Below are 26,740 nucleotides of genomic sequence, written 5' to 3' on the forward strand. Positions count from 1 at the left end.
ACTGTCTACTCTACTGACTTAATTATCTCATGTTTTAAATGGAGTCCTAATGGATTTCGATATTTATGTATTAATATAGGCAGTGGTAGGCACAGCTAACCAAAAAGTTAGCTTCACTAACGCTAAACAGGTAAAAGCTAACGCTAAACTACTAGGACGACTGTCACTCAGTCTGCGTCACACGTCTTCATCTCCTTCAAGGTGCTTTATTTGTCATTCGCACCACGTGTGGTACATGTGGTGGAACGAACTTATGTACACAGAGTCCCAGTTACATCCAACAATAAAATGTAAAAGACAAACAGCAATAAGATGTAAGATATGAACTAATAAAAAAAACATCAACTAAATAATACACTAAGCACTAGTAGCATAAAAACAATACATCGAATAGCAGCACGAACATGAGTCTGTGTGAGCAAATGAGCACGCATGAACACAGCAATATGAAACAGATCAGCAGCAACGTGAAACAGATCAGCAGCAACGTGATGTGATTTTTCACAGTGATTATACTAGTTAGAGATTCATGAGTCTAACAGCCTCAGGGTAGAAGCTGTTCCTCAGTGTAGTGGTTCTACACTTAATGCTCCTCAACCTCCTTCCTGAGGGGAGTGGGGCAAAAAGTTTGTGTGCTGGGTGAGTGGGTTCCTTCATGATGCAGGTGGCTCTTCCTGCATCTAGAGGTGTAGATGTCTGTGATGGTGGGGAGACTGACTCCAACAGTCTTCTGTGCAGCCTTCACCACTCTCTGCAAAGCTTTTCTTTCTGCAGCTGTGCAGCCTCCATGCCACACGTTGATGCTCGAGCACAGGATGCTCTCCACTGCACACCTGTAGAAGGAGGTGAGGACTGAGCTTCCCAGACCAGCTCGTCTCAGCCGCCTGAGGAAGTAGAGTCTCTGATGAGCTTTCTTGATCAAGCTGGTGGTGTTGTTGCCTCAGCTGAAGTTATCATTCATGTGTAAACCCAAGTACTTGTAGCTGGAGACCACTTCCACTGCAGATCCTCTTTTGTTCAGGGGGGGTGTAGGTGTGTTTGTTCCTCCTGAAGTCCACAATCATCTCCTTTGTCTTCTTCATATTGATGTGAAGGTTATTCTTTTTGCACCAGCTCTCCAGATGTTCCACCTCCTGCCTGGACTCATTGTTTGTGATGCATCTCATCACCGCTGTATCATCTGCAAACTTTACAATATGACAGCCTGGATGGGTAGCTGCGCAATCATACGTGAGCAGAGTGAACAGGAGAGGGCTCAACACACATCCCTGAGGAGAGACAGTGCTGAGGGTTATGATGGAGGAGAAGTTGTGGATCCTCACAGACTGAGGTCTGTTTAGTTAAATTTTTTCCTTCCAGTTGAAGCTGCATTGACCAATCACGTCTTGTCATGTGTACACGTAGTAAGCCAATAAGTGTGCCTATAATGGACTCTTCAAGATGCACCCATGACAGGAACAAGCTTGTGAATTTTGTTAGTGGACTTAAAGTTGGTGAAACCTAATTTAGCAGAAGCTAATGTTTGGGCTGGTGTTTAATATACCATAGACCTTAGATCTTTTAGCATATCGTTTAGCATATATCTTAGATCTTTATAAACCGTTTCTTTTTAGACTTCATATTTTTGCTATTTTTGGGTGTAACTGGGACCTTCAGTACATAATTTCATTCCACCACATGTGATGCGAATGACAATAAAGAACCTTGAACCTAATTCCAATAACCGTTTCCAAAATTAGCAAAAACGCTAATCCGCTAAACAAAAAGTTTGTTCCGCTATTATCTGTTAGTAGATTAGCAAAACTGTGCCCACCCCAGAATATATGCTATGATTTAACTCAAATGTATAAACTGAATTACCTTCCATGAATTATTAACTTTAAGTATATATATAAATAAATGGAAGAACCTGCCAATCTCTCTTATGGGTTGAGTAAATCTAGTTAAGATGCATGTTCTCCCAAAGTTTCTTTCTTTTTCATACTCTCCCAATAAAGTATATAAATAAATAAAGATCTGTTGCTTGTTTCTTCTCAATGCAACCATATTCCGACGGATTTTCACCAAAGTTCACTCAATGATCTTCAAGAACTCAAGTAAAAACTTGGGCGTAACCATGAGACCAAAAGATCTTCTAAAGTACAAGACGTTCAGCAGGAGCATGGCACCTCCAGGAGGACCACACGACTGGCAACAGGACCACAAGCTCCTAGTCAGGCTCAGGGCCTGGCCTGTCCACATACAGCACATCTACAGGACTCAGACACAAACCTGTCAGACCCAGGTTCCTGCAGGATCTGCAGATCTTTGTAAAAGGAGGAAGAGCAGGATGAGGAGGAAGGGAGAGTAGGATGAGGAGGAAGAGGAGGAAAGGGTAAGGAGGAGGAAGAGAAAGAAAATGAGGAAGGGAGAGGAGGGACAAGAGTGGGGGAAGACTGAGAGAAAATAAAAGAGAGGAAGAGAAGAAAATAATAATGATGGAGAAGAGCAGGAAGAGAGGAGGAGGAAGTCACTCTTCTGGCCTGCGGTCGGCCGCAGCAGTGTCGGTAGAACCGCGCGGTACCGGAGCTTCTGCTATGCCCTGACCTTGTTTCGGTTCGTGTCCGGCCGAATTAAGTTGCTGGTTGTTGTTTTTTTTTTTGTTTTTTTTTATCCTGCTGGACTTGGTTCTCCTCCCAGTATCAACTCACACGCAAACACGCACACACACACACACGCGTAATGTATGTGTGTATTCGCACCGAATCTTGCTGTTTTTGCTTCTTACCGTCAGATCACGGAACTATCAGAACCCAAGCCGGTCCAGTCTTCCGATTCAGTCCAAACCAGGACGAGGTTCTGAGTCAATGATCTGCTGCACCTCTGTCACATCAGAACCGGAGAGCGACAGTACGAAGCGGCACGCAGGCGGCACGTCTCCATACAAAACTAATGGGACGCTGCGGTTCCGAGGCGGCAGAGTGCGTGCGGCGTTTACCGTGCTCTGTCTGTGATTGGTTAAGAGCCTGCGCAGCTTCTTTCTGATTGGCTGGAAAGCTGACTGAAACGCTGCCGTCAATGTGTGTGAGGTGTCGCAAAGCTTCTAACGTCGTGTTTAGCTTCCTGCTTTTAATGGTTTTTAGTTAGTGACGGTCAGGCGTTATTGTTGTTTATTTTAGTTGGCTTTGGTTAGATGAAACTTGTTGGTTTTTAGCTAATTATCCCCCTCCCGTACTTTATTTACGACATCACATCTTTATATAGTCATCAGAAACAGCAACATAAAAGTCTGGTAAAATACTGAATCACACAAAAAAGAAAATATCAATTATAACTTATTGCCACACAGAAATAAATATATAAATAGATGAAGACAGGAAATGTGAGAGCCACAGTAAAACATAAAATGTTGAAACATTTACAGATGTTGCCTCCTACATGTCACTTTTTTAGTGCGGCAGATTGTGCCCTCAAGACATCATTACCTGCAGTGTACCCTCAGTGGGCACCGAACTTGGCGAAAGGGTCTTCTCTTACTCTGCTCCTGTAACCTGGAACACCTTGCAAAAAGATCTCAAGTTGTCAACTTTGACCACTCTAAGGGATTTTAAACAATTGTTGTTGGCTAAAAACAATGCAGACATGTTCCTGTTTTTAGTATTTTACAACACTTTATAATGTAGCTGTTTTTAAACAAAAAAGATTAAATCATGTCATCTGGACCAGTTTCTTTAAGTGAGAAACATTTCATCCCCCAGAGGACTTCCTCAGTCGTCCTGCCAACCAGATCTGTCCCATAGACAGCCTTCACTGCTGTGTTCAAGCCAACCGCCTGTTGGAAACTCAAAGGTAGGCTTTTAACACGTGCAAAACACCCATCCAAAACAGTCAATCATGTACAACAATCAAATGTTTTAGGCCAGATGGCCAACTTGCTACTCACAGAAACACCTGGAGGACAAGGCCAAAGTGGTTCAGAAAAAAGGTTGTAAGCTCAATCATCCAGATAGATAACAACAAAAAAGATTAAATCGTGTCTGGACACAGAAGTTTCTCCCTTAAACAAACTGGTCCAGATGACTTGACTTAACCTTTGTTGTTGTTATCTACCTGGATGATTGAGCTTACAACTTTTTTTCTGAACCACTTTGGCCTTGGTTGTCCAGGCATGTCCAAGGCATGTTGTTCTGTTCATATCTGTTCTGTTTAAAGATGGTGTGAACAGATGTAGAACTGGTATTAAACAAACGTTTCAGGAAGGAAAAATTGACTTCAATGATCTGGTCAGACACGTTGTCACTTAACTTTCACTTTCTTTTATAACATTTTATTTTACTAAAAGTGTTTGACTGTGGTTTACAATTGATGTTTTATGACTTGTTTAGTAAAACATTTGTCAAACTCACAATGAAGTATTACCGTTCAGTTTAGGACGGACACCTGATGTGTTCAAGTTGATAATCACTTTAAAAACAGTCAAACCTGTGCAGCTGAAAAAAAAATAGTAAAGGATTGATTATCACACTTTTCAGCGTTCTATGAGAGGTTTCTGCTCACAGCTTTTGGATAAGTAGTCTGCCTTCAGGTCACAGTGTTAATTCAGTTAAACTATTTAACTTTATTTAACCCAACTTATGCTCATTCATTGTAGATTTAAACCGTTATCTGCTACAGATATGGACTAACAGCTCTCAAACCTGGGTCCAGTCACAGAAAAGAGGCTTCAAAAGACGCTCTGTCCAGAAATTGGTCAATAAAAATAATAATCACAAGTTATAGTTTTGCAGAATTAACAAAATTGTACAAGAATTTGCATGTAAATATGGGTAATTGTCTTGAATCACTTTGGCTGTGGTTGCCTGGGAGGAGTCGACGGAGGAGAGGACAGCCCCCAGAAACCATCTTGTCGCCAGCAAACTGAATGGTCCACTGTAGGAGTGTACTGCTTGGTGGGGAAAACAGTTTGTATGTGACTTCTCAGACTGATGAAGCCCTTCGGATGAAGGGCGAAACGTCTCTCAACAACAAAAAAAGGAACAGTCCAGATGACCTGATTGAACATTGTTGAATAGCTGCTATATTTCAGTCAGGATTATTGATTAATGCTAAACCAATAATTGGGGACTGCGCCTATTATTCTACACCTCGGAAGTGTGTCTACATTTCTATCTCTGTTAATGCGGCCCGAACCACAGCGTCTACCCCCACAAAAGTTATATCAAAACGACCGGCTCGGCCCCGTGATGTGTGCTATTACTTTTATTGGCAATTGGAGTTACCATGGCGACGTATTTTGCAAACAAAGACTCAATATTTCACCAACTCCAGGAACTAGTTGGTGACTGCCCATTTATTATTCTAGACCTGAAAAGCATATCTTTTTCAACTTTAATGCGGCCCAAACCACAATGTGAACCTCCACAAAAGTTATATCAAAACGACCAGCCTGGCTCCGAGATGTGTGCTATTACTTTTATTGGCAATTGGAGTTACCATGGCGACGTATTTTGCTAACAAAGATGCCAAATTTCCCAAAGGAAATGAATAGAACAAAAGTTTTCAAAGAAACTGAGTAACGTATGGAGCCATTTTTGTTCGACATGCAAGGAAGGCACCTATTATTACCTATTATCACCTATTATTATTAATTAGTAAAAATAATAATCAACATAAATTATTAATTATAAATGTCAATATTCATATTAATAAACATGAGTATTAATAATTACTAATGTTCATATTTATATTAATGTGAATATGATTGTTATTAATAATTAATAAATTATATAATAAAATTATATTAATAAATACTAAAAGTATTCATTATTAATATTATTAACTCTAATTTTAATATTTATTATTATTAATTTTATAATAAATAGGCAGTCCCCGTCAAAGTTTCTCCAGGAACTTTCTAGTTAGTTATAATTCTCTTGAGTCGCTGTCCCTCAGTCTTTCAGAGTCAGAGTCAGAGTCAGAGTCAGAGTTTCTTTATTGTCATTCGCACCTCATGTGGTACATGTGGTGGAGCGAAATTATGTACGCAGGGTCCCAGTTACATCCAACAATAAAATGTATAAGAAAAACAGTAATGACATCTAAGATATGAACTAAGAAAAACATCAACTAAATATACACTAAGCACTCATAACATAAAACATTGAACATCAGCACAAACATGAACATGAGTCTGTGAGCAGATGTGCACGCATGAACACATCAACATTGAAACAGATCAGCAGCAACATGAAACAGATCAGCAGCAACATGATATGGTTTTTCACAGTGATTATTCTAGTTAGAGATTCATGAGTCTAACAGCCTCAGGGTAGAAGCTGTTCCTCAGTCTAGTGGTTCTACACTTAATGCTCCTTAACCTCCTTCCTGAGGGGAGTGGGGCAAAAAGTGTGTGTGCTGGGTGGGTGGGGTCCTTCATGATGCAGGTGGCCCTCTTCCTGCATCTGGAGGTGTAGATGTCTGTGATGGTGGGGAGACTGATTCCAACAGATTTCTGTGCAGCCTTCACCACTCTCTGCAAAGCTTTTCTTTCTGCAGCTGTGCAGCCTCCATGCCACACATTGATGCTCGAGCACAGGATGCTCTCCACTGCACACCTGTAGAAGGAGGTGAGGACTGAGCTTCCCAGACCAGCTCGCCTCAGCCGTCTGAGGAAGTAGAGTCTCTGATGAGCTTTCTTGATCAGGCTGGTGGTGTTGTTGCTCCAGCTGAGGTTGTCATTCATGTGTACACCCAAGTACTTGTAGCTGGAGACCACTTCCACCGCAGATCCTCTTATGTTCAGGGGGGTGTAGGTGTTTTTGTTCCTTCTGAAGTCCACAATCATCTCCTTTGTCTTCTTCACATTGATGTGAAGGTTATTCTCTCTGCACCAGCTCTCCAGGTGTTCCACCTCTTGCCTGTAGCTGGACTCATCATTGTTTGTGATGCATCCCACCACCGCTGTATCATCTGCAAACTTTACAATGTAACAGCCTGGATGGGTAGCTGCACAATCATATGTGAGCAGAGTAAACAGAAGGGGGCTCAACACACATCCCTGAGGAGAGCCAGTGCTGAGGGTTATGGTGGAGGAGGAGAGGTTGTGGATCCTCACTAACTGTGGTCTGTTTGTTAAAAAGTCTAGTACCCAGTTGCAGATGGAGGGGCTTAGTTCTAGTGTGGATAGTTTGTCCATCAGGGTTTGGGGGATCATGGTGTTGAAGGCGGATGTGAAGTCCACAAAGAGCATACGGACGTAAGAGTTTTTCTGCTCCAGGTGGTTGAGCGCAGTGTGGACCACAGAGGAGATTGCATCCTCTGTTGATCGGTTCTCACGGTATGCATACTGATGAGGGTCCTCGTTGATGTTGATGGTTGTTTTGATGTGAGTCATGACCAGTTTTTCGAAGCATTTAGCGACTATCGGGGTGAGGGCCACTGGCCGATAGTCATTCAGACCAGTCACTGTAGAGCTTTTTGGGACTGGGATGATGGTGGCAGTCTTCAGGCAGGTGGGAACTGTCTCCAGGGTAAGTGAGGTGTTAAAGATGTCTGCCAGCACCTCACAGAGCTGATCAGCACATTCCTTCAACACTTTTCCGGGGATGTTGTCTGGGCCAGTTGCTTTGTGCGGATTAATCCTCCTGAAGGTACTCCTTACTTCTGCTGAGGTCACGCTGAGATGCTCTTCATCCGGTGGTGAGGTAAGTCTGGTGCTGGGTGGTCTGTTCGGGTCTTCAAAGCGTGCATAGAACTTGTTGAGGGCATCAGGCAGAGATGGGTCTTTGGGACATTGTTCGCTCCTTCCTTTATAATCTGTTATGCACTTAATGCCCCTCCACATGCTCCGAGGGTCTTGTGAGATGAATTGACCCTCGATCCTCTTTACATATGTGGCCTTGGCCCTCTTAATACCAGCAACCAGCTCTTTTCTTGTCCTACTCAGCTCCTCTGAGTTTCCAGACCTGAAGGCAGTGTTCCTGGCTTCCAGCAGGGTACGCACCTCTGCATTCAGCCAAGGTTTTCTGTTTGGGTAGCTTTCAACATTTCTGATAGTGGAGACGGTGTCAGTACATGTACTAATGTAACCCAGTACTGAGGATGTGTATCTTTCACATCCTAAATGGAAATCTGAATCGCCACTTTTGCTATTTGTTATTTATCATCCACCAGGCGCTTCGTCGTAATAATGGGGGATTTCAGTATTTGTGTAGATGATGATAACTCAAGCATTGCTTTAAAAAAATTTAATAGAGTCCACTGATTTTATCCAAACACGTCCACACATCTACTCATTCTTATCACCACACTATTAATCTGGTTCTGATTTATGGCATAGAGATTAGGTATTTATTAATACAAATCGGATTCCAAAAAAGTTGGGACACTAAACAAATTGTGAATAAAAACTGAATGCAATGATGTGGAGGTGCCAACATCTAATATTTTATTCAGAATAGAACACAAACACAAATCACAGATCAAAAGTTTAAACTGAGAGAATGTATCATTTTAAGGGAAAAATCTGTTGTTTCCAAATTTCATGGCGTCAACAAATCCCCAAAAAGTTGGGACAAGTCCATTTTTACCACTGTGTGGCATCCCCCCTTCTTCTTACAACACTCAACAGACGTCTGGGGACAGAGGAGACCAGTTTCTCAAGTTTAGAAATAGGAATGCTCTCCCATTCATGTCTAATACAGGCCTCTAACTGTTCAATCGTCTTGGGCCTTCTTTGTCACACCTTCCTCTTTATGATGCGCCAAATGTTCTCTATAGGTGAAAGATCTGGACTGCAGGCTGGCCATTTCAGTACCCGGATCCTTCTCCTACGTAGCCATGATGTTGTGATTGCTGCAGAATGTGGTCTGGCATTATCATGTTGAAAAATGCAGGGTCTTCCCTGAAAGAGATGACGTCTAGATGGGAGCATATGTTGTTCTAGAACATGAACATAGTTCTCTGCATTAATGGTGCCTTTCCAGACATGCAAGCTGCCGATGTCACAAGAGCTCATGCAACCCCATACCATCAGTGATGCAGGCTTCTGAACGGAGCATTGATAACAACTTGGGCTATCCTTGTCCTCTCTGGTCCGGATGACATGGCGTCCCAGTGTTCCATAAAGAACTTCAAATCGTGACTCGTCTGACCACAGAACAGTTTTCCATTTTGCCACACTCCATTTTAAATGACCCCTGGCCCAGTGCAAACGTCTGAGCTTGTGGAGCTTGCTTAGAAATGGCTTCCTCTTTGCACTGTAGAGTTTCAGCTGGCAACGGCGGATGGCACGGTGGATTGTGTTCACTGACAATGCTTTCTGGAAGTATTCCTGAGCCCATTCTGTTATTTTCTTGACAGTGGCATTCCTGTTTGAGGTGCAGAGACGTTTAAGGGCCCGAAGATCACGAGCATCCAGTAGAGTTTTACAGCCTTGACCCTTACGCACAGCGATTGTTCCAGATTCTCTGAATCTTTTGATGATGTTATGCACGGTTGATGATGATAACTTAAAAGTCTTTGCTATTTTACGCTGGGTAACACCATTCTGGTATTGCTGCACTATCTTTCTGCGCAACAATGGTGAAATTGGTGATCCTCTTACCATCTTGGCTTCTGAGAGACACTGACACTCTGAGAAGCTCTTTTTATACCCAATCATGTTGTCAATTGACCTAATTAGTGTTAATTGGTCTTCCAGCTGTTTGTTATACACTCAATTTCCTTTTTCCAGCCATTTATTGCTACTTGTCCCAACTTTTTTGGGATTTGTTGACGCTGTGAAATTTTGAATCAACGTTTTTTTCCTTTAAAATGTTACATTTACTCAGATTAAACTTTTGATCTGTCATCTATGTTATATTACGAATAAAATATTGACATTTGCCATCTCCACATCATTGCATTCAGTTTTTATTCACAATTTGTTTAGTGTCCCAACTTTTTTGGAATCCGGTTTGTACATCCTCAAAATCCTGTTCTGTCTGATGATTTCTTAATAACATTTGGGTTTACATTAACTGACTACGCAGTAGTAAATTTCAATATAGCAGGCGTTTATCAGAGAATGCTGTAACCCAATGTAGACAATCTATTCTATTAATATTTTTCTCCGTCTTGCAGAGTAAAGCAGTAGAGAAGTCACTTAGATCAGTGTTTTCAAAGTGGGGGCCGCCAGGGGGCGCTAGAGGGCCACAGAAAGCTGGAGAGAAGATTTTAAAAAAGCAAAAATAAAAAAATATTTTTTAATTAAAATTTTGAATTTTTTTTTAATTACTGTAAGAAAATCGAATTTATTTTTCAATAATTGTTTTAAAATATATTTTAAAATAATATATTGAAATATTTTTCCACCATGCTTATCTTTCTGATTAGCTGCAAGTCAAATGTATCAAGCTGCTTTATTTTTCAAGCTAGCATAGCAAGGTCCAGATGAAGAAGTTTCTAAGAAGACCAAAGGAACCAACCAGCAGCCATGCTGTGGTGGAAACTGCTGCAAAAAAATAAAAATAAAATAAAGAACTCATGGTCAGCTAAAATTCGAAGGTTTGAAGAAGTATACAATAAGTATGGCTTTTACAGTCATACAGAAAAATGGCCATGATTGCCCGAAATGTGTCCTCTGTCTGGAGACCCTCGCAAACAAGTGTTTAAAACCTTCGAACCTTCAGCTCCTCTTGAGTGGGAATATAATACAGTGTTTAAAACATGTTAGTTAATCGGCTCAGCAGCTGTAATAATTAATTGAACATAGTGAATAAAAGTTAAAACATTCTAAAAGTTGATGTTTCTTTACATATTTTGTAGCATTGTTTGTGGGATTGTGAGAGGGGCCTCGGCCAGAAGCTAATCCTGTTTGGGGGGACCATGGCATGGAAAAGTTTGGGAACCCCTGACTTTAGATCTTCTGTTTGATAAATTTACATCTTCAATGCAAACTTCACTTGATAAAATTGCTCCGCTGAAAAAGAAAGTAATCAGTCAGAGGAAACTGGCTCCTTGGTTCAAGTCCGAGTTAAGTATTTTAAAACAGGCATCTAGAAAGCTGGAAAGAAAATGGTGCTCCACTAAAATGGAAGAATTTCATTGGGAGAAATAGCCTGCTAGCATGTAAGAAAGCTCTCCATAAAGCTAGAACAGCGCTCATCTTTAATAGATGAGAATAAAAATAACTCCAGGTTTCTGTTCAGTACCATAGCTAGTCTAATGAAAAGTCCTGTCTCTTTTGAGTCATGTATACCTACAACTATAAGCAGTGATCAGAATTTTTCAGTCTTTCTCCCTCCTTAGATGACATTAATCTGTCCTCCAGCTTTAATGTTAAAAATCTTGGTGTTATTTTTGATCAGGACATGTCTTTTATCCCCCACATCACAAACGTTTTCTAGAACTGCCTTCTTCCACCTGCGTAATGTCGCTAAAATTAGAAACATCTAAAAATGATACAGAAAAACTGGTCCATGCATTTGTCACGTCTAGACTGGACTATTGCAATGGTTTATTATCTGGATGTCCAAATACTTCCTTAAAACGTCTTCAGTTGAACCAAAATGCTGCTGCCAGAGTCTTAACTGGAGTTACTGGGAGAGATCATATCTCTCCAGTTTTAGCTTCTCTCCAGTGGCTCCCTGTCAAATCCAGAATAGAATTCAAAATCTTACTTCTAACGTACAAAACTCTCAACAACCTAGCTCCATCTTATATCCATCCATTATCTTTACCCGCTTCTTCCTTTGTGGGTCGCAGGGGTCAATGGTGCCCATGTACAGCTATCACTATGCGAGAGGCGGGGGACACCCTGGACAAGTTGCAAGTCCATCACAGGGACACATAGAGACAAACGCCCATTCACTCTCTCTCACTCACACCTAGGGACAATTTAGAGTTTCCAATCAGTCTAACATGCATGTTTTTGGTCTGTGGAAGGAAACTGAAGTACCCGGAGAAAAACCACGCATGCATTGAGAGAACATGTAAACTCCACCCAGAAAGACCCCCGACTGGGATTTGAACCAGGGACCTGCTCGCTGAGAGGCAGCAGCTCTACCAGTTGCACCACTGTGCTGCCTGCTCCATTTTATATTACAGCTCATTGTTCCATATTTTCCTAACAGAGCACTTCACTCTCAGGCTGCAGGTTTCCTTGTGGTTCCTAGAGTTTCCAAAAACAGAATGGGAGGCAGATCTTTCAGTTATCAGGCTTCTCTCTTGTGGATCCAACTTCCTGTCTGTGAGGCTGACACATTGTCCAGTTTGAAGACTTTCCTTTTTAATAAATCCTGTAGTTAGGGCTGGTTTGTTATGCAGCCATAGGTTTAGATTACTAGAGGACAAATTGACCTCATTTCTTAAAATGAATTGTTACAAGTGAATACTTTGCATTTGAAATTATTTCTTTCTTAACATGTGATTCTTGACCTGTCATTGTGTATCTGTTCCTCCTTCCTGTTCCTCTCAAACCCAGCCGGTCGAAGCAGATGGCCGCTTGTCCTGAGCCTGGTTCTGCTAACGGTTTCTTCCTCATGTGGGTTTTTCCTTTCCACTGTCGCCTTCATGCTTGCTCAAGAAGAGAGTTCTGTGATGGAGTTAAATTCAAAGCAGTCTGCTCCTCAGATAAATAGTTTTAATAACTTACTTTTTATGTACAATATATGGATGTTTCTGTTTCTGTTCAGTGCCTTGAGATGACTTCTCTTGTGACTTGGTGCTATATAAATAAACTGAACTGAATTAAATGCAACAGTTGTAAACAGGAAGTACCACATGTTCATCAGTACGATGGTAACTGCAAATAAATCTTCCATTTTTGTCATAACTACATTGTATGCTTGATGGTTAAATTAAAGGTTATTGCTAAAAGCTAGGTTTGCTTTGTTTTGTGTGTTTTGTACATAGATATATGTTGTAACTTCTGGTTGCATAAGTTTAGTCTTTGTTTACTCTGATCCTTTAAATATCCTATTTGTGACCAAGCTCTTAGTTTACAGCCATACCACCCTGAACACTCCCGATCTCATGTAATCTCAGAAGCCAAGCAGGGTTGGTCCTGGTTACTTGGATGGGAGACCGCCTGTGAATACCAGGTGCTGTAAGCTTTTGCACTTCTCACAAACCACACCATGGGGTGTGTTGTTCAAGCCAAGAGCCATTGTCAGTACCACAAAAGGTCAGATCCTTGGGTCGCCCCTGGGGTCCACTGTTTAGGATAATGGAGAGTGTGGTAAAGAGGTGAAAAAGAGTCCAAGTCAAGTCAAGTCAAGTCATCTTTATTTGTAGAGCACAATTTAAAACAGATAAACTGTTATCAAAGTGCTTAACAGAAATGTAGCAAAACATAGGCAGCAAAACAAAAACATCATACAGAATTAAAATTACTGGAGCAATAACACACACTAATGATCACACTAAGGAAAAACAAGCAGTAAAAATAAACGTCAATCATAAAACAACAGAATTTAAAATGAGGTACACAGAACAAAATAAACTAACTCACACCGTATTAAACGCCAGAGCAAACAGGTGCGTTTTAAGGAGGGATTTGAACATCAGGAGGGAGGAGGCCTGCCTGATGTTGAGGGGCAGGTTGTTCCACAGGTTGGGACCTCTGACTGAAAAAGCTCGATCCCCTCGGAGCTTCAGGCGTGATTTTGGAACGACCAAAAGAAGCTGGTCCGATGATCTCAGGGCCCGAGACGGAACATATGGTTCCAGGAGCTCGGAGAGGTAGAGGGGTGCGAGGCCATTTAGGCACTTATATGTCAGGAGGAGAATCTTGAAGTCGATTCTGGATCGCACAGGAAGCCAGTGAAGGGAGGACAGAACAGGTGTGATGTGCTCAGACCTACCTGTACCAGTTAAAAGCCGAGCAGCTGCATTTTGGACGAGCTGGAGACGTGAAATGGACGCCTGACTGACCCCAGCATAAAGTGAGTTACAATAGTCCAGGCGGGTTGTGATGAAGGCATGGACTAATGTTTCAAGGTTGGGTCTGGATAACACTGGCTTGAGCTTAGCTACCTGCCGCAGTTGGAAAAAACTTTTCTGCAGAACTGAACTGATCTGTTTGTCAAACTTAAAATCCGAGTCAAAAACCACCCCGAGATTTCTAACAGTGTGCTTGAGATAGGGCTGAAGTGAGTCCAGGTTTGCAGGATCTGAGGAGGCAGCTGAGCTAGGACTAAAGACGATGACTTCAGTTTTCTGGTCGTTAAAACTGAGAAAATTTGAAGTCATCCATGCCTTAATGTCATCTAGACATTTGAGGAGAGGGTGGATGGAACGAGCACTGGCTGGTTTCAGCGGCAGGTAGATCTGGCAGTCATCGGCATAGCAATGGAATGAGATGGCATGTTTTCTTAAGATGGATCCCAGTGGGAGCAGATAGAGCGAGAAGAGAAGGGGTCCAAGGATCGAGCCCTGTGGGACCCCGCAGGAAAGAGGGACCGAAGTGGACAGACTTTCACCAACCTTGACACAAAAAGTCCTGTCAGAGAGGTAAGAACGGAACCAGTCTAAAGCAGTCCAGGCAGGATGGAGTGGATGGAGAAAAGTTTTTAGGAGTGATTCGTGACAAAATGGTGTCAGCAAAGGTCAAAGGAAAAGTTTATAAGACAGTGGTGAGACCAGCTATGTTGTATATTCTGGACAGTGGCATGGACAAAAAGACAGGAGAAAGAACTGGAAGTGGCAGAAATGAAGATGTTGAGGTTCTGCTTAGGAGTGACAAGGATGGATAAGATTAGGAATGAGATCATCAGAGATACAGCACAGGTTGAACAACTGGGAGATAAAGTTAGAGACTGAGATGGTTTGGACATGTCCAGAGGAGGGACAGTGGGTATATTGGTAGAAAGACGATAGAAATGCAGCTGCCAGGAAAAATACAAAGAGGAGATATATGGATGCAGTTAGAGAGGACATGGTTGGAGTGAGATGGAGGAGGATGACTCACTGTGGTGACCCCTGAAGAGGGAAAAGCTGAAAGAAGAATATGATGTTCAGTCAAATTGATCTATAAAGCACATTTTAAAACAGCAGCTGTTAGCAAAGTACTTCAAGTGAAAGAAGAAGTAAATGCACTGTACTTATCTAGCGCCTTTCTGTCTAACCAAGATACTCAAAGTGCTTTACAGCACATCGACGAAGAGGAGGGAAGGGTTCCAGGAGACAGAGGGAGAAGAAGAGGGAAGTCAAGAGACTAGGACTTGGGTTCTTTTCCATTCCTTCACGTTCTTCTCCTGAACGCCATGTTCTCCTAACCTTCACATTTTTCTCCTGAAAGTCGTGTTCTCCTCCTAACCTTCATGTTCTTCTCCTGAGCATTATGTTCTCCTCCTACCCTTAATGTTCTCCAATAAACTTTCATGTTCTCTTCCTAATCTACAAAGTACATTTCCCCGCCCTTACCTTCATATTTTTCTCCTCTTACTTTTTCATTTCACGAGCTTCATCTTCTTCCAATCTTCATGTTTTCCCAGTGCCTCCATGGTTTATTTCTGACCTTCATGTCCTCCTCCTTACATTTATGTTTTCCTCCTGACTTGCATGTTTGTCTTAGGGGTCGTTTACACGGACATTTCATGGGTTGAATCTTCACTTCATCACAATCTACATTTTCACATCATGTTTAACTTTGTGTGTTCTGTGTAATGTTTGTTTGAAGACTGGATATCTGTAGCAGGTCAACAAAGACTAAGAGCAAACATTGAGCTGGTGTCGTCACACGAGTGAGCTGCAGTGATGGGAGTCAGCCAGTAGGTGGTGCCATCCTCCCTCTGTTGATCCTCGGATCCTTTTCCTTTCTCATCAGCCAGACTGTATGGAGCTTTATGGAGCTCAGTGTTTAGAGCAGTCGTCCCTCAGGAGGTTTGATTCCACCAGCAGTCACATGTCTACGTGTTTCTGGGCAAGACACTGAACCCCTCATTGTCTCTGATGCCTTCTTGGTGTCTGAATGTGAGAAAGCACCAGTGTCTCAGTTGCTCTTTGTGCTTAATTGCTTTTACCTTGATGTTATCTGATGTTCACTCATTGTAGCACTTTGAGATCTGTTGTGAATGTAAAGTGCGTTATAAATAAAAAGTTATTATTATTATTATTATAGTGATTTGTTCTAATTTAAAAAAAGTTTTGTAAGCTCAATCATCCAGGTAGATAACAACAAAAATGGTTAAATGTTGCCATCTGGACCTGCTTCTTTAAGTGAAGAAACGTTCCGTCCCTCATCCAGAGGACTTCGTCAGTCTGCAGCCTGCTAACCAGATCTGTCCCATAGATAGCCTTCGTTACTGTGTTTCAAGCCATCCTCCTGTTGGAATCTCAGAAGCAGGCTTTATAACACGTGCAAACAGAGCACGCCCTTCCAAAACCATCAATCATCATTAACAGAAATCAAGTGTTTCAGGCCAGATGGCCAACTTGCTACTCACAGATCATTGAGCTTACAACCTTTTTTTCTGGACCACTTTGGCCTTGGTTGTCCTCAGGCTGTTTCTGTGAGTAGCAAGTTGGCCACCTGGCCTGAAACATTTGACAGGTCCAGATATGATTTAACTATTTTTGTTGTTTGTTCTGATTAGTTTTGTAAAGATGTACATGAGTGCTGTATGAATGAGTGTGAGTGTGGAAATTAGGACAGATTTTGTTGTAAAGTGCTTTGAGTGCTGGTTGGCTAGAAATGTGCTAAAAAAGACAATTTACTGTTCATCAGTGGAAGAGAAAACTACAACAGGAAGTGAAGCAAATTTTTTTTTTTTTTTAAGTCCTGACATTTCCAAATAGGAAACAGACACAGCTCGGGTCAGAAGCAAAACAAGAAATAGGTTATATGGGGACTTTCAAAACAAAAGTTCTTAAACCTGAGAGACAGTGGCTATAAATTTTGGGTCAACACATTCTTCTAACTCTTCTTCTAAGAATTGCCAAACAGCACTGGGATTTCCTAACGATCCAGAAGGACACACAGCTGTGTTTATTTAGCTGAGGTCATTCAGGTCAAAAGTCACTTTAAACCAATCCAACACAGAGCGATGTCAGCGCTGGTTCTGATCGATAACTCAGAGTCTGAATTTGATCGCCAGCAGAATCACGAGAGAATCAATAAAGCTGACTAGTTACTGATATGAGCTCCGATTTTGACCCGTCTCTTTGGGTTCGGAACTCATTTTGAGTCCATGGTGGGTTCTGATTAGACTCATCAGGGCCTGGAAGACCCTGTCAGAGTGATGTCATCGCTCTGCTATCACCTGCATCCTGCTGGTGGGTGTGGCCTCTGCAGGGTCTGAAAGCAGTTTGTTCTAGTCGATAAAGTTTCTGTGAATTCTGGGTGGAGAACTGTATCTTGAGGCCTCTCGACTACATCAGGACAGTGACATTGGGTCTACAGTCTGACTAGCAGAACCAGCTAAGGGCATAGAACGGTGTTCTGATGGTGTCAGGACTAGCAGTAGCCAGACCCAACCCATCCCGAGGCATCAGGGAGGCAGAATGCCAGAATAGCAAGAAGTTATCTGGTTGTTGGCTGCTTTGAAACACAAACATCTCACAGTGGCACAGACGATCACTCTTCCTCCAGGTGATCCATGTCTGGATGCAGCCAGCTCGAAGAAGATCCTCTCCAGGATCAACCAACGGAGGGGGCTCAACACACACCCCTGAGGAGAGCCAGTGCTGAGGGTTATGGTGGAGGAGGAGAAGTTGTGGATCCTCACTAACTGTGGTCTGTTTGTTAAGAAGTCTAGTACCCAGTTGCAAATGGAGGAAACTTATGACAGCACAATCTCATGCCAAAGTGCAAGATCTTACAGATGTGTGTTGACGATGACTTAATTTACCACACCAATTCTTTGTTCAATATCTGTTAATTAGTTGTAGCCATTAAAAAAAATATATATTTTCAGTTGATTGGATTCAAGATTGCTTCTTTAAGTGACTGGATTAGATTGGCATTTCACTAAAAAGGTACATGGTGGCGCTTCTGCTCCGTGCGTTGATTTAAAACACTGGAGCAGCAGTAATGAATGTCCAGCAGGTGTAGCTGAGCAGCTGGACCAGAAAACATTCCTGATTGGGTTTTGAGGGGCTGCGTCAACGAGCTCAAAGTAGTGTCCTTGCAAACTTCAACATCCTGAACCAAGGTGGTGTCCCCACATATTTAAATACCAGTCCAAAAGAAGCCTCTCCCATTTAGCTATAATGCCTATTAGCTCATAGAACTGACCTCTATCCATCCATTATCTATTCATCTACTGCTGCTTCTTTTTCTGGTCGTGGGGGTTCACTGGTGTCTATATCCTAGTCACGGTTTCACCCTGGACAGGTCTCAGTCCACAGGGACACAGAGACAACCGAGACAAACTCACTCACACCTAGGGACAATTTAGTTACCAGTCTAACATGCATGTTTCTAGACTGTGGGAAGAAACTGGAGTACCCGGAGAAAACCTGCACATGCACAGAGAGGACATGCAAACTCCACCCAGAAAGGCCCCCAGCAAGAAAATGAAAATGGGGCGGTTTTTGATAACGCCTGGCATCGATGTGAGTTTGCACATTATGGACGCATGAAGTCAGTTTCCTGTGCTTTCACAAGTAGGTGGACAACAGTAACAGAGGACAGTGTGTATCTTAGATCCTTAGTTTTTACACTTTATATTTTGCCATTTTTGGGACCCGGTGTATAAAATTTTGTTTCACCTGTACCATGTGACAGAACTGACACTAAAGTTGACTTTATCTTAGTGATGAAAACTTTTCAGCCTGGTTTCAGCAGTAAATATTCACTGCATTTTCACATGAGACGACATACATCAAGTTTGTCTTGTTCAATTTTTAGTTTCAAGACTTTCTGCCTTTAGTTTATCAATTTTCCTTGGTTTACTAGTGTGGTTGTTTTCCAATCTTCCCATTTTGTTTGTACTTAGTCCAGATTTTAGACAGCTGCCAGGGATCAAACATTTGCAACAATTTCATGATTGATCTTGGATAATCCTCTCCTTGGTTTTAACGGACGTCTCGTCAAGAGTCATGCTTCCGGTCAATCAGCTTTGCTCTGAGGTGTGAACTCAATTTGACTAAAGACCAAATATTAGATTTTATCTGATGGAGTTTGGTTTTGAACTGCAAACTACAAAAGACTTAGTTTCCTCTACATGATCAAAAAAAAAAAAAAAAAAAAAAAAAAAAAAAAAAAAAAAAAGTATAAATTGTTATTCTTGATACTGTGCATTCTTACACAGGTTAAAAAAAGTTAGTGTTTTTTTTTTTTTTTTTTTTTTTAGGTTCCTTCATCTAAAGCCAGATCCAAGTGTACACGAGGATTCAGTTTCTGAATAGATTTACCCGTTCTCAGGTTTGTCAAGTGAAGAAAGAATGCTACATGGTCACAATGATGAGGTCACAGAATATTTCAATACATTTTATTAAAGAATTTAAATACAGAACACATTTTGAGCATCATTTTTTAAACATTTAAAAATCACAGCTGACCACAGTCATGCGACCAGGCAGTCTAAGAAACCTCTGCACCGCCTTCAGCCTGGAGAGAAGTTCCTGACTGAGGTCAGCTGTAACAGACAATTTACTTACATTGTTAAACTACTTTTAAATTTTATTTAGAAAAGCTCCATTAAAATAGATTTGTCTAAACTAACTCCACCCACATTATAAAGCCCCACCCCCTGGTCTGGTTTACAGAAGCTCTATGGGCTGAAGTTTTTTTCTTGCAGAGAACATTCCACTGGACCATGATGGGCAGAGCTTCTGGGCTGTGATTTCACAGGAAGGCAGAAGTGATAATGAGATTATGTGCGATCAGCGATAAAGTGACTCAGGAGAGGAAGCACTGTAGTCTTCACATCTGGAAACAGGTAGTAGCAGAGATCAGACAGCCGTTTAGACGAGTTGTGTTAAAGCTGCAGGTAACTCACCTGGACAGCAGCTCTGTGCAGCCACTTTTCTTTGTCTCCGCCCAGTTTCATACAGGAAAAGAGCTCGCAGACAGCAGGAAGAATCAAACGCTCCTGCACAGAAATTACACGTTAGCTCACAGGAAGAGCCTTGTCTGAACAGGTCTGAGGTGGTCTCAGCTCACCTGGACCTGACTCTTCTTCTTTAGGAGCCACTTGTCAGCCTCCTCAGCCGAATCCTGGACACGACTTTTTTTCTTCAGGAGCCACTTGTCAGCCTCCTCTTCCTCCTTAGCTGAACCTGAGCCAGGAGTTGTGTCAGGATGAACCCAGAGATCTGGATTTAGAGGACGGGTGAAGGGAGACAAGAACTGGGAGCGGCGGACATTTAAGGTCTCCTCTGGACTTTCACAGGTTGTGGGAGGGGAGGGTCTGCATGTGCTGGGGTGGAGCCAGGCCTCCAGGATGGCCTGAACCTGCAGACCAGTCATGTTAGTCAGAGTTCCTGATCTGAAGAGAGTTTATGATTTAACCTTACCTTTTGCTCTTGGTCTCTGTAGGAGGAAGTGGGTGGGGCATTCTTGTTTAGAGAGACTCCATTTTTGTCCCGCCCCTCCTGCTGCAGCAGCCAGCGGTTAAGAGCATCCTTCCCACAGTTCTCGTCACAGACACAGTCAGCGTAGGTGGAACAAGGCTCGTTTGCCCTGCAGGTCTGCTGCACTGGTGCTACCTGCTGAAGCCACGTCTCCAGAGTGACTGCGGGGGCAGAGGGGGTCTTTAGGCACTTCAGCTGGCCCAGGTTCTCAATCTCCATGGCCTTGGGGGCCTGACAGCAGGAGGTGCAGTCTGCAGCAGGGACGCTCTCCAACAGCCAGTCATTGGAGGACCAGGTCTCCTCGAAAGGCTTTAGAACCTGCTGCCAGCGCTCAGCATCCAACACAGCGTCCATGGCAACAGTGGGCGGGGTGAGTAGCCAGTCGCTCAGCTCTTCCTCATCCTCAGTAAGGAACTCGCACTCGTCGATTTTCTCAATGGAGAAGGTGGAGCTGCAGCTGCTACTAGTGCAGTCTCTGCTCACCTGGTTCTGGTCCTTCAGAAGCCAAGCCTCCAGGTCTTGGAGCTGACCCCAGGCCTGCAGGAAGTCTATAGAGGCCCGAACAGGACAGGAAGTCTGGAATAGAGTCAGAGGTCAGGTCCCACAGAATTACAGTCTAATGACTATAAATCGTCCTTCCTGGAGAACACAAGCTCCAAACCAGAGCCTTCATTGCATAACGGTTCCTGAAGTCTGGCTCAGGTCCACCTGTGAAGGCCCTGTACTGTGAACAAGCTCACCTTGCTCTCTTTACATCTCAGCAGCCAATCCTGAGGGTTTGTGCTGGATTGGTAGCCAATCAGACGGCTGCCGTTTGCTGGGCTGTTTCCTACCAACCACTGGCTCAAAGCCGCTTCCTCAGACCTCTGCAGACAGAACCAGAACATCAAGGCTCTGTAGAACCATTGAAACCGACCAGGCACAAGTTAGATTCTGAAAGCTCCAACTCACCAGTTTGTCTGAGAATGGACAAGTCTGCGCCTGTACGTTGTGAGTGGAGTTCTGACAGGACATGCCCTCCACCAGCTGTCAACAAAAGAAACTGGTCAGCTTCAGAACCTCAGTCACTGGTGTTGCGACTGGCAGGTGAGCCTTACCTGAGCTGTGATTCTGCCAAATGAGGTGATTGCCTGCCTCAAAGAGCGTGCGTCAGCCTGGAAACTCAGCTCAGGCGTTTCATCTGGGGTGAGACTCAAAGACGACAAGCTGCAGTACAGAGGAGGAGGAAAGGGGAAATGAGCAGGCAGGGTCAGTTCAGTTGGTGCATATCGTTCTACTGAAGTAAGTCAGTGTGCGTTTAAGTGTGACTTTACTTCTCCATGCAGGCGGTCAGCTGGTTGTTAAGGTTGTTGCCGTTTTTGTTACCCGAGTTCTGGAGCTGGTGGGCGATCATGTCAAACTGACCTCGAAGCTGAAACAACACTGGTAAATAAAACGTCTGTCCAGACAGTAAACCAAGTGGCACTCATTCACAAGCAAACCTACAAACTGGTTTTACACCCAACCCATGTTTAGAAACACAGATACTCTGCTCATTTTAAGATGAATGCAAACAGCAATTATTCAAATCTGTCTTGGGGTGGGGGGAGCTTAAATTTAAAGGCAGTGGATGTGGACAACGTTAAAAAAAAAAAAAAAAAAAAAAAAAAAAAAAAAACTTACAGCTCTGCATGTTGAGTTCAAGGAAACTGTCAATTACTTCAGGTTAATGTACAACCTGATCACTTTCTCCTGGAGCTGTGCCTCTAGTCATTTGTGCTGTGAACTGCCCTAGCATCATGTAGTTTACTCAAGTTAATCAATTCCACAATTACATAATTCCCAAGTGAAGGAGCATTGCACATAGTAGGCCTATTGCAAGAAGATTTTTTTTTTTTTTTTTAACATTTTCAACCTGCATCTTACCCTGTGTAGCTGGTGCAGCTGCTGCTGTAGCGTCTCAGTCTTCACCTGCTCCAGCAGCTCAATCTGACCCAGAAGCCACACCTCCCTGCAGCGCAGTGCTTCCTGCTGGCGGCTCACACAACTCTGCAGCTCAGAGCGTACCTGAAGGGTGGCAGAGACAGATTAACAGTCTAGATTATGTTTTTTTTTTTTTTTTTGGGGGGGGGGGGGGTGTTTTAGCAAAATTTAATTTTTTTTTTTTTTTTTAAAGGCACAAGGCGAGCTGTGTGTAACACCTGAGCTCCTATTGGCAGCACATCTACTCAGCCTTTACTACAGAAATGAAGAGTCCAGGCAGGACTCAACCCACCACTGATCCAGTTTATGACCAGCTAGCACAGACTATGCACATCTAGACCCGACAACCCAGAATTAGACAAACCTTTGGTCTGCTGGTTCCAGTCAAGTCTGTCACCCTCCATATACAACTGGACATTGCGCTTTTGAACATTAATATTTCAGATGTTCCCACACAGCTCTCAGTGTACCAAAAGTAAAATAAAAAACACCTGGACTCCTCAGGTTCTGGTCCTTTTGTAAAATAAAGTTGATCCAGTAAACCAGGTCCTGCATTTTATTTGTTGGACACAGAACATAACGAAGCTAAGCTTTTAACAGTCGTCATGTTTGTCTCGATCCTCCGAGTCCCATCTACACAGCCTCTAGCCCATCACAGGTCAACATCTCCAGTGTAAGAAACTTTACATAGCTACAAGATAACTAGAATAAATAAAGACTGCTCAATACTATAGAATTTTTATCGTTAGGTGATCCAACATCAGGTAATCAACTGAAACAAACTCAACAAATCTTAACCTTACAGGGCTGAGGCACTTGTAATCTAGTCAAATGCATGCATTATTCTGCAATTTACTTTACAGGCTCAAATCAAAGCTACTCTACAATAATCTGAACCTGCTGGAACATTTAGAACAAACTTAAACCAGATTATTCTCCTGCCACAGAAAACTTTAAAGGATGCAATCAACTCACCTAGAGACCACCAGAACTACAGGTCCAGGAAAGCCCAGTGTCCTACAGCTTGTTCTCACTCAGTTTTATATAGTCTGTGCCACACCCAATTGTCTACACTTACTCATCCACGCCGCTTCCCTGGGGGGGAGGGAGGGGAGAAGAGAACCACACACACCTGGTGTTGGCAATTCTGGTCTTTTGGACCACAAACACCCTGAGTCACAGCTGATGTTGCATCTCCCTTCACCTGATTTTTGATAAACAGCTGCACAAACTGATCAAAGATCCTGTAGCTCAACAGAACTCTGGAGAACTTTTAACCTTAAGTTGCCTTCTGTCAGTCAGACCCATTTGGCAGCTCCACCACTCGGTTGAAAAAGTTTCATCCCGAACATGGACAGCTGCTGCCATCCTGTCATTTCTACAAGTGTCAAAATGAGTTTCACTTTTTGGACAAAATTCAAATACATTTAAAAAAAAAAAAAAAGGACCAACCTCTCTAGTGTTTTCTCTCAGCTGCTGCTCAGCCTTCAGCACACCACTGATTGCATTCTCCAGCTGTTCCTGGGCCTGCTGGACCTGCTTCATACCGCTTGCTGCTGCCACCTCCGATGCCATTCTGGACAGGAAACAAGAGTGAGGAGTTACAAGAAATGTACGAACAGTTTAACTTTACAGGAATCAATCATTTTCTTCTGCAACAACAAAAGTGAAAATGAGTATACAGTGCATGCCCATGTGCACAGACGTGAATCTGAGGCATTTTGACAAATTCACATCTGGTGCATTAAGCTTTTGTTTCTCAAACTGGAAGCCACCTGCAACTTCTACTTCCCATTTCCAACTGGTTGTTTGTGACATTCTGTGTCGTCAGAACTGGACCAGCTGCCAACAATGGCACTAAAACCCAGCTTCTGACTAAGCTGTTTGTGCACATTGCTGCATTGTGCAGCGTGACTGATCGAGACAATTGCTCACCACCGTGTGGGATTAAACCACAGGTAAGCAGGTTTTAACACTTCAGGTTTGCATCACCTTTATTTAAACCCAGTCTCTGTAAGTTCTAAATAGGACTTGAGGGAGGGCATTTCTGGACTCCTTGCTTTGTTCAAAACCTACTTCAAGAACTCAGTCAACCTTTCTGAACGGCCTCAGGGTGCGGCCGCATGTCCATATCAGCTGTAAACAGTCTGTCAGCTGATAGCATTAAACAGCATAACCTTTGACTAGAGACATTACAATCAATTTTCATATGCTTAGTGGGAAAAACTTAAATTTAGCTTTAATCAGTGAAAATATCCGACTTTAACATGTTCACTCTGAAGGATGGTCAGGCATGTAATCTTGATGCTGCAGACAATAAGCCAGATCTAGACCGTCAAAGACCATAACTAAGTTATTGCAGCTTAACTTCACTTAAATCCTACAAGTCTAAGCATTTGAAAAATAGGTGCTGGAACACCCGTGACCCGATAACAGAGCTCACAGCAAATATTTATCGTCAGACCACCATGTTCCATCGTGAAATGAGAACTTTAAACAGTCTTCTGCCTAAACATTTAATAAGAAATATTGATACACCTGAACCCTGTGCAGAACAAGCTTTAGTATTAAAAAAAAAAAAAAAAAAAAAAAGGAATTTACACAAATGTGACTGAGATTTCATAAAAGTCTTAGCGTTACAGTGAAAGGTGCAACACAAAATTACCCAGTTCCGATTAGAAAGTAGTCATCCTTCATAGTTTACTTGTAGGAAGCAGTTTTATTGTAAACGCTTGACAGATATTCTCGCGATATCTTGCTTCATCACACAAAGCGATGTTGTCGCGATACTCTGATCCGTGGCTCCGCCATGACAGACTACAGGGCTGCACGTACGCGTTGAAAACTGACGCATGCGCAGACGAAGCACTAGAGAACAGAGGGTCACATTTAATCATCGGCTCGCCGCAAACATGGCTCGTAAAATCATAACATTTACAATCAGTCACATGTCAACAACAAAAAAACAAACGTGACAGACTGATTTGTCAGAACTGTACCTCTGCAGCAGAACCAGGAGTTCCTCCAGCCGGTGTTCTGTCCGTTAGACATACCTGTCAGAGTAGCCTATGCAGTAGGTTTGAGCTACGCATACGGTGATCTGACAATGTATGCTGAACTGACAGAACACCGGCGGACATGTCACCTTGCTGCCTTTAGAGTCAAACAATGTCTATTTTTTCCGTTTTTTTTTTTTTTTAAGTTAAACATTTCATAGACTGACAATACTTTGCACATGCGTTTTGCGTTACATGGACCGAGGAGGTTAAAGATTTAAACACGTTTTTAGCGGCCTTGGAATTTTAACACAGTTCGGAGGACGACAAAAAAAAATAAAAATTTGAGAAAGCCCGGGTAAATATAAAATAAAACTTTAGAATCGATCCAAACGCCTTTGACATTAGTATCGAGCACAAAAAACTACGAAGTAGTAATGAAAAAGTGGAGACGAATAAACTATGTCAGGCTACAACGAGGAGTACACAATGAACTTAAGCACCATGATGATAAGCTAACATGCTAACGCAACCAAAACACAGTTTGGCTCAACTTACTGGGTAGTTTAACTGCTGTTCTGCCAATTCCTGGAAGTTTTGCAGAACTGGAGCCGATTCGGCACAACAGTGGAGACCAACAGCTGTCCGATGGTTACCTCCGATAACACAGGCCCTTAACCAGCCGTCACCGCTCTGAAAGACCAAACGCCCCAAAATTTATACTGGCGAAGTCTCGCGATAACTGAGTGGAAGTCTCGTTAAAATGAAAACGATGCCGCTCTCTGCTGGCAAGTTTATGTAACAGAGCAACCATATTATCTATTTTCATCAAGTTTCTAACAACAAAGTAATACATACTTTTATTTATCACAAATAATTTCATGTATACACACATATATGACAGCAAATACTTTAATTTAGGTGTAGGATTGAACTCTACCATCAGATATTTTATTTTATATGCTATATGATTGTCTATTGTTGTCTGTACCTCATCTGTGCTCTGTTTAAAACAGGTATCTCTGGTAAACGAGTCCTCGAGGCTCATTAAGACTAACCTGTATAAATAAAGGTTGAATGAATGACTCACTGAGAAGCTTTTCTACAACAAAACAATAACTATACATTATTTATCATGAAATTATTTTATTTATGCACTTAGAGTGGGCAGCACGGTGGCGCAACTGGTAGAGCTGCTGCCTCTCAGCGAGCAGGTCCTTGGTTCAAACCCCGGTCCAGGGACCTTTCTGGATGGAGTTTGCATGTTCTCTCCGTGCATGCGTGGGTTTTCTCCGGGTACTCCG

The 26,740-nt window shown here is 42.5% G+C and overlaps 1 protein-coding gene and 1 pseudogene across 1 annotated transcript; one reads left to right on the forward strand and one right to left on the reverse strand.

The window, feature by feature from the left end:
* Positions 1-12,957: 12,957 nt before the first annotated feature.
* LOC119421293 lies at positions 12,958-13,073 on the forward strand (annotated as a pseudogene).
* Positions 13,074-19,360: 6,287 nt separating this feature from the next.
* On the reverse strand, positions 19,361-26,173 carry ncoa4 (nuclear receptor coactivator 4). Its single transcript, XM_037680493.1, has 11 exons — positions 25,995-26,173; positions 23,893-24,016; positions 22,384-22,524; positions 21,792-21,889; positions 21,576-21,684; positions 21,430-21,504; positions 21,219-21,344; positions 20,422-21,054; positions 20,069-20,359; positions 19,905-19,997; positions 19,361-19,834 (listed from the first exon to the last, which is right to left on the reverse strand). Exons 2-11 carry the CDS (start codon positions 24,013-24,015, stop codon positions 19,829-19,831), a joined length of 1,695 nt encoding a protein of 564 aa, XP_037536421.1. The 5' UTR covers position 24,016; positions 25,995-26,173; the 3' UTR covers positions 19,361-19,828.
* Positions 26,174-26,740: the final 567 nt, after the last annotated feature.

Source organism: Nematolebias whitei, chromosome 1 (genome assembly GCF_014905685.2).
Source record: "Nematolebias whitei isolate Nwh7 chromosome 1, NemWhi1, whole genome shotgun sequence".
NCBI classification, from domain to species: domain Eukaryota; kingdom Metazoa; phylum Chordata; class Actinopteri; order Cyprinodontiformes; family Rivulidae; genus Nematolebias; species Nematolebias whitei.